This window comes from Phodopus roborovskii, unplaced genomic scaffold (assembly GCF_943737965.1).
Source record: "Phodopus roborovskii unplaced genomic scaffold, PHOROB, whole genome shotgun sequence".
In the NCBI taxonomy this organism is placed as follows: domain Eukaryota; kingdom Metazoa; phylum Chordata; class Mammalia; order Rodentia; family Cricetidae; genus Phodopus; species Phodopus roborovskii.
Genome location: NW_026126638.1, coordinates 5,795,705 through 5,808,135, shown reverse-complemented (window position 1 = coordinate 5,808,135; position 12,431 = coordinate 5,795,705). Strand labels below are relative to the sequence as shown.

General features: G+C 35.3%; 2 protein-coding genes across 2 annotated transcripts; both read left to right on the top strand.

Annotated features, from left to right (window-relative positions):
* LOC127212915 (taste receptor type 2 member 116) lies at nt 1-951 on the top strand. The gene has a single exon (XM_051173107.1). The coding sequence runs from the start codon at nt 1-3 to the stop codon at nt 949-951; it is 951 nt and encodes a 316-aa protein (XP_051029064.1).
* A 10,395-nt stretch (nt 952-11,346) lies between these two features.
* On the top strand, nt 11,347-12,215 carry LOC127239140 (taste receptor type 2 member 113-like). The gene is given in 3 exon segments (XM_051207940.1): nt 11,347-11,694; nt 11,696-12,076; nt 12,078-12,215. Coding segments are annotated over 3 exon segments (867 nt in total).
* Nucleotides 12,216-12,431: the final 216 nt, after the last annotated feature.

Sequence of the window (12,431 nt, the reverse complement as noted above, 5' to 3'; positions counted from 1 at the left end):
ATGGGTGGTGCCGTGCAGAGCACATTTACAGCCATCCTGAGTGTGGAATTTATAATCGGCAACTTTGGGAATGGACTCATAGCAGTGGTGAACATCATGGACTTGGGCAAGAGAAGAAAGATCTCCTCAGTGGATCAGATCCTCACTGCTCTGGCCATCTCGAGAATCATGCTGCTCTGGTTAGTATTACTGAATTGGTGGCTATCTGTGCTTTATCCAGGGAGATGGATAAATGAAAGAATGGCTGGGATAATACACAGTATCTTGTCAGCATCCAACCAGTTTAGTCTCTGGTTAGCTACAAGTCTCAGCATCTTTTACTTGTTCAAGATAGCAAATTTTTCCAACACTATGTTCCATTATTTTAAGGTCAGAGTTAAAAAAGTGGTGACAGTGACATTGTTTGTGTCTTTGTTTCTCTTGTGTTTAAATATTATAGTTATTAATGTACCCGAGGAATTTTCGATCACTGAGGGTAAGGTAAATATGTCTTACAGCTTGAGTTTGAATAACACACAGATTTCCGTTCTATGGTTTTTATTTTCCAATATCGTGTTCGTGTCCATACCCTTTGCTGTGTCCCTGGTCACTTTTCTGCTGCTCATCTTCTCCTTGTGGAAACATCTGAGAAAGATGCAACACACTGCCCCAGGATGCAGAGACGCCAGTACCATTGCCCACATCAGAGCCCTGCAGATAGTGATTGCCTCTCTCCTCCTGTACATGCTTTTCTTTTTATCTTTTGTTGCTAACTTTTGGGGGTCTTTGTTTCTGAAGAAAAATATGATGCTTTTGTTCACACAGGTGGCAAGAGCTGCTTTTCCCTCAGTACACCCCTATGTCCTGATTCTGGGAAATACTAAGCTGAGAAAGGCTTTTCTCTCTGTACAGCTTTGGCTGAGGGGTAGGCACAAAGACGGGGATCCTGGGCTGCAGAGAACCAGGGCTTAATTGTGCCAATTATACTTAGAGGAACAGTGGATCACAAGAAATCTATATTTAAATGTTTTCAGTTTCAGAATTTTATAAAAGTGTGTGCTATCTTTTCTACTTTCAAATGTGTGTTTTGAATAAATGCTATTTATGCATTGTACTGTCTTTGTAAACATATGAAACATGTATGCCAATATCTAGATACTATAATTGTATAAATGCAGATAACTTGTAAGTAAGAAATTATTATAACAAACCTTAATTTTATACCTGTTAATTACCTTTAAACATCTCAGAACAACAAAAAAAATCTAAATATAAGACATATATGTACACACGTTCCTGCAAGTAGAACTTTATAATTTTACATACTGTGCTGGTTAGTTTTTTGTCAAACTTGTTACACACTTGGGTCATCTGGGAAGAAGAGTCTTCAACTGAGAAAATATCTCCATCAAATGGACAGTAGGCAAGTCTGTGGAATAGTATCTTAATTGATGGATGATATGAATAGGCCCGATTAAATATGGGCAGTGCCACCCACGGGACAGTGTTTCTGGGTTGTATAAGCAAGCAAGCTGGGCAAGCCATAGATAAGAAGCCAATAAGCTGCAATCTTCCAGGGCCTTTGCATCAGTTTCTTTCTCCAGGGTTGCTGCCTTTATTTGCTGCCCTGACTTTCCTTCATTATTGAGTATAAACAATAAAATGTAATAGCCCCTTTCGTTTCCAAGTTGCTTTTCATCATGGTGTCGATCACTCATTAGAAAGCAAACTAGGACATACACTTAAAGTATATTTTTATATGTGAACTATTAGTAAATATTGTATAAGAATTGATATGTAAGTTATGGATTACTAGAAATGAAATATGCTGTCCATCATTTAAAACACCAGATTCAACTTACAAATTTCAAAATTTATTATGACATCATGCACTTACGTTTTACAAGGTTTGAAACGACCAGGTTATTATAGGAAAAGAAATTTAGAGTAAATTGTAAATGACTAACATTAAATAAAAATGGATGTTTTCTGTGCTTACATCTTGCTAGTATTAATTTAGTAACTCAAAGGAGAGGTAAATAAAAACATTAAGAGAAGCTATTAAGAAAGTGGGATGTTTTTAAATAGTTTAGGTATATGGAGAAGGAAGCCTTGGATATGCTGTGTGTTTAGTGATGTTCTAATCTCTGGGGAGAGGACAGATAGATACTGTATGCTTTAGAAATGAAGACTCTTGTAATTAGCCAAATAAATAAATTCTTTCAAATTGCTGTTTTCTTTGTTGTGTTGGTATGATTTTTTTCTTTTTTCTTCCTATGCAATGTTTTCATTTATTTTTGTTAAAAAGCTATAAAATGTCAAAAAAGGTTTGAGACATGATGTCTATTTTTCTGTATTACAGGCAGTTTAAGCAGAAACAGATGGCATAAAATGAAATGTGGGTGTTTTAAATATAACAGCAAATGTTTATATTAAATCAGCAGATAATTCATGTATTTATAATCTTTTAGTTCTTACTGATGTTTGACTAAATGACATTTCATGTGAGGAAACCAGTTTCTGACTTAGCTGTGCATTAAGTTGCTAGCAGACAACTTAAGAAATAAACAACAAGTCTGTGTGATGACTGACCTGTTAATGCCCAGCCAACCCAGTAAATGGAATGTCTCCTAAATTCAGATGAAACATCAAGAGATTAAGCAGATACTGACCTGAGAGTTTCCTGTATATTGGCAAGTTTCACAGTATCAGACACTCATCTCCTGACAAAGACATGCCAATTTTCTGGTTGGATTTAAGTTCCACACTACAAAATGAAATGCATACCTGGCACCATTGTTAGATCAAGAACCTAGTATTCTTATTCTTTTAAATTGCTAAATGGACATAGTAATAAAACATTCTTCATGACTATATTCATAGGATAATGCATCTCTCAACCCCCATTAGGGAAGCTTCTGTTTGTACCAGAGGCCCACAGCCGGTCCAAGTGTAGAGAATAAAAGACTGTGAGATGCTCCACCCTAAATGAGACAACTATTTCACATCCCCTTCTCACAGTGCTCAGTGATCAATGCAGTAGTTGAGGTAGGGAGAGGGTAAGAGCCAGAAAAAGTAGATGCCTTCAAGGAAATGGATTTATGGACACTAAGGGAAGTTGAATACATAAGTTCATAGTTGTCCTGATAATGTATACAAGACCTATGCAAGTTCAAGGCAGATCAAATCCTAGTACGGAGAAGGGAGGAGGGGATTGTTGTTGCTGGTTTCTTTGTCCCACCTATGTCCCACTGCCCTCAGCCCCAAATAAGCACACAAAGACTTACATCACTTAGTAAACTGTTGAATGATAACTAGGGTCTTTATCAATGAGGTGCATTTCTTATAGACAACAGCCAGTGATAACAGAGTATAGATTACTAATATGCCTGTCCATGGAATAGTGGAAAATATGACAATTGTATATAAGGGAGTATTTTCAGTATTATCAGGCACAAGAAACGACAAAATTCTGTTATTTGTAGGGAAATTGATGTAACTTGAGAAAAGAATGTTAAGATAAATAATCCCAACTCTAATAGACAAATACCAAATGTATTCTTTCATATTCAGAATTTGGATTTGAAAATAAAAGGCATAAAAGTAGAATGGAGGCTATGAAGTTGGTAAAAGTGGAAGGGGTTAAACAGAATGTGGTGAGGGATGAAGATAGGCAAGAAAGGTAATATAAATGTATGAAGTTGCCATAATGAAATCCAGTATTTTGTATGCTATCATAATTAGTGAAACATAGATTTATATCTGTCATTGATGGTGGGTAGCCTTCTGTATATGTCTTTCTCTTATTGCTTTGTGAATAAAATTCTGTTTGGTCAATAGAGGCAGGGAGATAGGAGGACTAAGATGAGGAGAATTCTGGGGAAGGGAGACAGAGAGGCATGGCAAGGAAAGACCCCTTGTAGTTGAGGAAGAAATAACAGGTCCAGGTCCTTCTCTAGTGAGATTAGACCACGTGGAAATACTTAGATTAGTAGTTATGGGTTAATAATTAAGAGAGAGATAGCCAGTAAGGAGCCCAAGCCATTGACCAACAGTTTTATAATTAATATAGCATCCATGTGCTTATTTGGGGTTGAAGGGTGAAGGGACCTGTTGGGAAAGAAAAACTCTAGCAACATGCCAACACCTAGATAAGATATGAACACATTTCTATATAAGCAAACAAGTGATGCACCATGTGTTTGGTATATTTAGTTCTAAAATTTTGCTAGCATATATCTATGATGATTAGTTCAAATTATACAAATGTATAAGGCTGAATTACAAAACAATGAAAGAGAATATTTGCATGTTCTCAATGCATGTTTTTACTTGCATGCTTTCAAATGAGAATTGAGCTTCCTTTTCATAAGATCAAGTATATAAAATTGCAAACAATGGAAGGGCCCATTTACAAAATTTGAATTGATTTGAAATATTTTGTCTTACATAATATTATTCCTGGGAGAAAATGAACCAAAATCCTTTCACCCAAGATAACTTAACTATAGCATAGCAAAGCAAAAACATTCAATCCAAGTTGGTACTATTGAACCAACAACTTCAATCAGGGTTACTTATAGGGACATGGATAACTTGCCAAAGAAGACATCTCTCCCCACAGCAGTAGTTAAGCACATGTATATCCATGTGTAGAGAGGCGATATTAAATGCCACCTCATATTCTGCCTTATACACCACTTGATGAGTAGTCTCATATGCTACTCATGATGCTAAAGAACCTTCTACCATTCTAAGAGGGAATGTTAATGGGCTCAGTCTTCTCAGGATCTTGTGTGGGTAATAGCAGATGACCACACCATTTTATGTCAATAACACAGAGTTCCATTATATTCTACCCCTTCTTCTGGCTCTTACATTCCTTCATATCTGCTTAGCCTCATCCACAATGTTCCCTGAGCTGTAAATATGGTGATAAATGTCAAATTATGCTCACCCACGAAGTGTTCAGCATTAAGCACTGTGCTATAACAGTAATAACATTACCATTTTAACTGGTGATTGTTGTGCCTACATGTTTCCTTCACTTCCTCCTCCAAGGAAGTGACTCCTGACTACGAAAGCAAAAGGTTTTTGTTGCTAAGAACCAACCCAGCTGGGACCTCACTCTATTGGAAGAGTAAGGTGCCTGCTTACAATTGTGAAAGGGTTTTTAAAAGGGAAAGGGAGGATTGAGACCGCTAGTCTCAGTTCACAAGGTTTCCAAGGTTACCAATATTTCATAGAGTACAAAGTTTCTTTACAAGATCATCATGGGTCAAAGTGAACAGTAACTGTCAGTTGTTTAGGTGAGATTAATGAGCACCCCTGCAAGGTTAGGGGGGGTTTGCTTTCTTTTTTCTTTATCTCCTGAGAACAGCATGTGGGCAGTAGTCAGGGAGTTATCTACTGGCAGAAATTCTTTTTCTTTCTAGTTTTCCCTTCTTGTCATAAGCCCTAATTTTATATCTCTTAGTTATTTTTTTGCATCACAGTTATATGTCTTCCTATGGTTGATAACAATAATGCATTGGAAAACATAAATTTTCAAAAAGGAATTTATAAGCTACAACATATCCAGTTAACAAAACAATATAAGTAGCTTCCCCATTAGGACTCAGATCTGCTCCAGTAACAGGGTTTCTTTTTTGTCCTGGTATACTGGTTAATTTTCCTGTTGCTGTTTATAAAAATGCCTTGACAAAAGCAAACTAACCCTCATGATGGAGAAGTTCTGTCAGACAGCACTTGAGGTTGTTGGTTACGTTGCATCCATTGTAAAGAAGGAAATAGTAATGATTAGTTTTGCTCAGTTCAGTTTTTCATGTATAAATACAATCAGGGTTCATTCCACTGAATGGTGTTACCCACAGTGAGCAGATTTTCCTACGTCATTGAACCCAAACAAGAAGATTCTATTTAGTCATGTCCAGAAGTCCTTCTCAAATGTGATTCTAGATCTTACCATATTGACTATTGATATTAACTATCACAGTAGGTATCTATATATCTTTTTTCTTTCTATGTATGATAACAGATAACGTCACATTTTTTTTAGTCTACTTACCCATTTCCAGGAACCTATGGTTATTGCATGGCTTACCTATTGTAACAGGTACTGAGATAATCACACACACATATATAATTATGAAGAACAAAAATATATACATGATAGATTATAAGGCAACACAATTTAGATTTTTAAAAACCATTTGTATTGATATACAAATTGGCAATGCTAATATGTATGGCACCAACAGCATATAAAGTTCATTATAGTTTTGTTCACCATGGTTTTCCTATTTGTATGTTTTTGTTTTATATTATTTTGAGACAGTCTGGATTTCACTCCATACCCTTGAAAATTAGGTAAACTTGAGAATACTGTAGCAAAACTCTCAATGTAAGTACTATTCAAAAATATTAATAATGCCTGAAAAGTTGAAGTGACCAAATGGATTTTTAAACACATTGTTATGTTTGGAGATTTTGGGATAATAAATTCTTACATCCATGGAGGACAACACACACAGATACATAGACACAGATGTATTTACTTATGAACAAGTTACACATAGGTATTAGTTTTAAAAATCCTGTTTTAAGGAATATTTATCACCTGATGTTTCCTAGAAATTTATTTAATATGAGCATTATTCTGGTTTCTTTGTATATAAGTTCTTGCATAACACTCAATGGCCTATGAGAATTCCATCCATGTATGAGCACAGATAGAGATTATGTAATGGTGATGATTATAGATTATAGATAAAGTCAAGGTTCCTCAATTGATTTAGACACTACTTGTATGATTTATGTAGTGAGTCCTAAAATTTTACTAATGAAAAAAAGATTCTGGAGAGATTAAACAAATAAAATTAAAAACATTGGAATGAAGTGTTTCTTCAGTTGTATGCTAGCAAATGAGCATGTAGTTTCACTCCAACATTAGTTCTGAAAATTATACTAGGCAATGGTAGACATAGAATTATACAAGATATTTAAGAAGTTGCAATTTTCTGTGCTTGTCATGGGACTGGAAAGAAATAGTTTCACCACATTTCCTTTAGTCAGGGATAAACAGACTCCCTTCAGTACAGTAAAGGAATGACAAGTGACATTAGGCTGGTCTTTCTTTGTTGTTGTTGTTCCCTGCCTTCTTTTTTATTGTCAGACATAATAAATTTACTAGAAAGGACTGTGTCCACAAAAGTGACGGATTTTCCCCCTAGGAAATTCTGCCAACATCTTCATAGCACTCATGAACTTCCTTGACTGTATTAAGAGAAGACAGTTGTCCTTAACTGATAAAATTCTAATTGTTCTTGCCTTCTGTAGAAATCATTTGCTCTGGGCCATCTTAATGAAATGGCTCATAAAGGTGTTTGATGGAGACATATATAGTGAGCAAATAAGTTTTATTGGTCTTGTTGCTTGGGGTGTAACCAACAATTTTAGCATTTGGCTTGCAACCATACTTAGTGTACTTTATTTGCTTAATATAGTCAACTTTCTATTTCTTTACTTCAAGAGGAAAGTTGAGGATGTTTTTCTTATGATGCTCTTGTGGAAGTTGCTGGTTTTAGTTCCTAATTTTGTGGTGATGATTGTAAATGTAATTGAGTGAGGGGTGAGATTGAAGGAAACCTAACTCGGAAGAGCAAATGGAAGGAGAATGCAGGCCTTCCCAATGTAACTTTATTAATGCTGGTAAACACAAAGCCTTTCATTGTCTCACTGACCTATGTTCTCTTGTTGATCTACTCTAATCTTCTAAGGAATATGAAATGCCACAATAAGGGATACAAAGATCCCAGCATCATGGTCCATGCAATGTTTATGTTAATGACAGTCTCCTTTCTCCTTTTATAAGCCTCATAATCTCTGTCTGTGCTCATACATGGTTGGAATTATCATCAGCCATCTAATTCCTTAGTCTTTTTATTTTACCAGAATACTGGAATGGCTTAGCCTTCAAGTCATTCATGTCTTCTGATCTGGGGAAACAATAATAAGAAGCAGGCCTTTTTGTTTGCTCTATGGCAGGTAGAACAATTGCTGAAAGAGAAAAAAAGAAGTCTACAAGTTTTTAGAACAATAACAAGAACACAATGTGCCTTCTAACAATAATCAAATGGATAGTCTATAGAATCAATGGATAGAGTAACAGTATATGCTTTCTGATATTTCCAGAATATATTATTAACATATTAATATGTATTTAACATATTATTAATATATATTAAAATGTGTATTTAAATAACTTACAAATTTACCTCTAAAATAACTTTTTCCAAAGCTTTCTTAATAAAAAGATATGTGCATGTATGGACAATATAAGAAGAGTAGTGAATAACATGCTCTTTATTGCTCTTTTTTTTTTTACAGACAACCAAAGTATACAGAGAATTGTAGGAAAAAAGAAAACAAGAATTAAGAATACAAGTATTTTTCACCTATGTGTTATGTTACCTTCTACCTGAATTTTATACTATGTTTATGTTATACATGAAACTATATTTCAGGAAACAATAGGTACGTTCAGATGTATTTTAAAATAATATATGTATGAATGTGTGTCTAGATTTTAGTGTATCAACCATCATTAGATAGCAGGAATATTTAAAATCCAAATTATATATTAGATATATATGATTGAAGTAGACTTTATTTATTCAAAATATGTCTTTCACTTATAGTAGAAAGTAAGGAAAATCTTATAAAATTCAACAGTGATAAAAATAAACCAAACTTAGTAGTTATATACCATAAGTAGTATGTATAAATATTAGACTTAATACATGATGGGGATGCCCTTCTGTATATGTTTCTCTTATTGGTTGATGAATAAAATAATGTTTGGCCAATAGAGACAGGACGATAGGCATGGAAAAATTAAAAGCAATAAAATCAGGAACAAGACAAGGATAGGATGCACACTCTTTCCATATATATTCAATATAATAGAGCTATGAACATCTGATCTTTAAAAAAGAAATTGGAAATAGCTTATATGTCTCTCAACAGATGAGTGGATAATGAAAATGTGGTACATTTACACAATGGAATGTCTATGACATGAAATTCACAGGCAAATGGATAGAGTTAGGAAAAAATATCATCTGCGGTAACCAAAAGAAAAAAAAAAGAAAAAAAAAGAAAAAAAGATATGTATTCTTTTATATGTTGGTGTTAGCTTTTAAGACTTCAATAGGCATGCCACTACCATAGAGGTTAGGTATAGAGTAAGGATGGGGAGAAAATGGCTTTCATGAGGAAGAGGAAATAGAATATAGTTATGGAGAGACTGGTGGTCAGGAGGCTGGGACAGGAAAATTAAATGAAGAAGGAGAGAAGGGAAGGAATAGAGTGCTTCAGCTAAAACTACGGGTCATTGAAGGGGCATATGGAAACCTGCTAGAGTAGAAGGTTTGTGTGTGTGTGTGTGTGTGTGTGTGTGTGTGTGTGTATGTGTGTGTGTGTGTGTGAATATACACAAATGAATGAAATCTATGTGGAGTCACCAAATAACTGGGAGACAAAGCTCTAACTAGATGTCTCCTGCCACCAAATGAAAGCTCCAGTTTGAGAAAGGGAGTATATTTTATTGAGTTTTTGGCCAAAGGAGCTCCATGGAAACCTGCAAACAACTCAGCTGTCACTGCCTGTGGATTCAACGTGGTGCTCCTAACTCAGGAATTGACTTTTAATTTCTTTCCTAGATTTAAGTTTTGGTGACCATCACATTGTTATTCTCAGCATATGGAGAGGATTCTTTGCTTAGATGATGCTGTTAAGGTAGAACCCTCAGTGTGTGGAAGACAGAGTGGCAGAGCTGTGATGGGACTCCTCTGCCTGTGTAGCTACTGATGAGTACCAAAGTCCTGTATCTTCCCAAGAATCAGTGATGCTCCCTATGCCTGCTCTTTGCACAGAACCTCGCCGCCCCATGGTAGTTTGCATGTCTCTGGCTTTCCAGAGCTCATCTGACAGGAGCTGTATCATACGGAACCACCTTCCTTTTGGTAAGTTTTTTGTTTTGTATTTATTTGTTTTTATTTTGGTTTTCCTGAAAGATTTCCAAATGTTCTTCTACTATACCTATGTGTAAGTATTTGTGAGGATTTACAAATTAGATTGGACTCATTTACTTTGCTCAATATTGTTGCAGGAGAGAAAGGATTGGCCAGTCTCCCACTCCATGTCATCGGGGCCACCCTGTCTTTACAATAAATTTTTCTGCTGTCTCTGGAAGTAATGCTGAGCTCATGTGTTTGTTTTCTTTGTTTACCCTTTTCCTACTGAGGAGGAAAAATTCTATGATCCTGCTCACTGTCATGTAGCCTAGGCAGCAAATCATCCTTATCTACCTTGGTTCCTGTAATGATGATCACTAAATAGATGTTTGGGTGAGGGGTGATTGATTAAATTTGCAGATCCTTCATGCTAATAAAGTGATTTGTCTTATTGGTAAAGAGAAAAGAGGCCGAAACAGATTCTTTGTATATGTGCTGATTTACCTCTTTGACTACTTCAAGAGAGGACAAAGAAACTTCCACCAATTTTCACATGAATAGAGCATACAACTTAGGTTAATGAATATTTACATTTAATACTCCAAAATGTGTTCCTAAGGTTCTCGTCTAAATAATACTTAATATCAGTATACTAAGTGTGCTCCAGTTGTATAATGAGTGAAATAGCAAGCTGAATTTTTGCACTAGAGAAAGAATTTGGCACCAATAAATGTGTATTTATGTGTTTGTGTGAGTATACATGCCTTTGTGTGAAGTGCAGTGATCAGTTAGTATTATCCTCAATATCAAGCACTTAAGAAGCCTTGATTTCAGCTGGATTATTAGGTTGCAGTCCATAACTAACACTTGAGTAACATACACACTTGTCCTTGTGCGACCCTCTTTTGAAGAGTTTAAAGAACCCTTTTGATTACAAATTTTCACACATTAGTACTTCCTATATTAATTAGAATATTACTTTGCCCAACACTCAATTATCCAGATAAGAAAACATGTTCAAAGGCAAACAAAAAGAGAAACTAAATATTGTTTATTTGCATGTTGGCATACAATATAAAAACAAAGTGTTTCCTTCACTAACAACTAGAGACGATTCCAGAATCCTAAAAGATAGTTAGTGCTTTGATGAAGTTTCTGTGTGGTCTGTCAGTCCAAGATTTCCCTGGGGAAACATGTGGACTGGGTCACTAAGATTTTGGTGCTTGTTTGTGTAATATTACATCTGCAAGTTTTGAAAGGCATACAATACATATTTGGAAGAAACATTGGATGAATATATTAACAAATCCTCAGTAGTGACATCAGAAATTTGGGCATTATTTTACAGACAATGGTTGCTATCTTACGGAGAATATTTGGGATCATTTTCAGTGTGAAATTCATAATGGGAACCTTAGGAAATGGATTCATTGCTCTGATGAACATCATAGACTGGGTCAAAGGAAGAAAGATTTCTTCAGTAGATCAAATCCTCACTGCTCTGGCTATTTCCAGAATCACTCTGATTTGGTTGGTATTCATAGATTGGTGGGTCTTTGTGTTTTACCCATCATTACAAATGACTGGAAAACTATTAAGTACATATTTTATCTCTTGGACAGTGATGAATCATTGTAACTTTTGGCTTACTACAAGCCTAAGCATCTTTTATTTTCTTAAAATAGGCAACTTTTCTAACTTTTTTTTTTCTTTACTTAAAGTTTAGAGTTAAAAATGTGGTCTTGATAACCTTGTTAGTGTCTCTATTTATCCTGTTCTTAAATATTGTACTTGTAATAATATACTCTGATATGTGTGTTGATGATGATCAACGAAACGTATCTCACACTACCAGACTGAGTGAGTATGCACAAATTTGCAAACTTCTTTCATTTACCAACCCCATGTTTTTACTTGTACCCTTTGTTATGGCCCTGGCAACTTTTCTTTTTCTCATCTTCTCTCTGTGGAGACATCTGAAGAGCATGCAGCACACCGCCAAAACCCACATCAGAGCCTTGCAAACTGTCATTGTTTCTGTACTGTTTTACACTATTTTCTTTCTGTCATTTTTTTTTGTGTGTGAAAGTTTGGAGTTCTGGGTCACAGGAAAGATTCCTGATCTTTTTGTCTGTCTGGGCTCTGGGAAATGCTGTTCTTTCTGCTCATCCATTTGTTCTGATTTGGGGAAACAGTAGGTTGATGTGGGCTTCACTTTGAGTGATGTTGTAGCTCAGATACAGGTTAAAAACATAGAAGCATAGGGTCCCAGACTATCTAAGGAATCATTTCACATGTCCTAAAAGAAAAGCAAGAGACAAAAAAAATTCATACAAAGAAAGAAATTCATATATTGTAAATAGTTTGCTATCAGCAATTGTGAGTTAAACAATGGGACAGTCTGGAAAGGCACTATATAACCTTTATTATAATCCT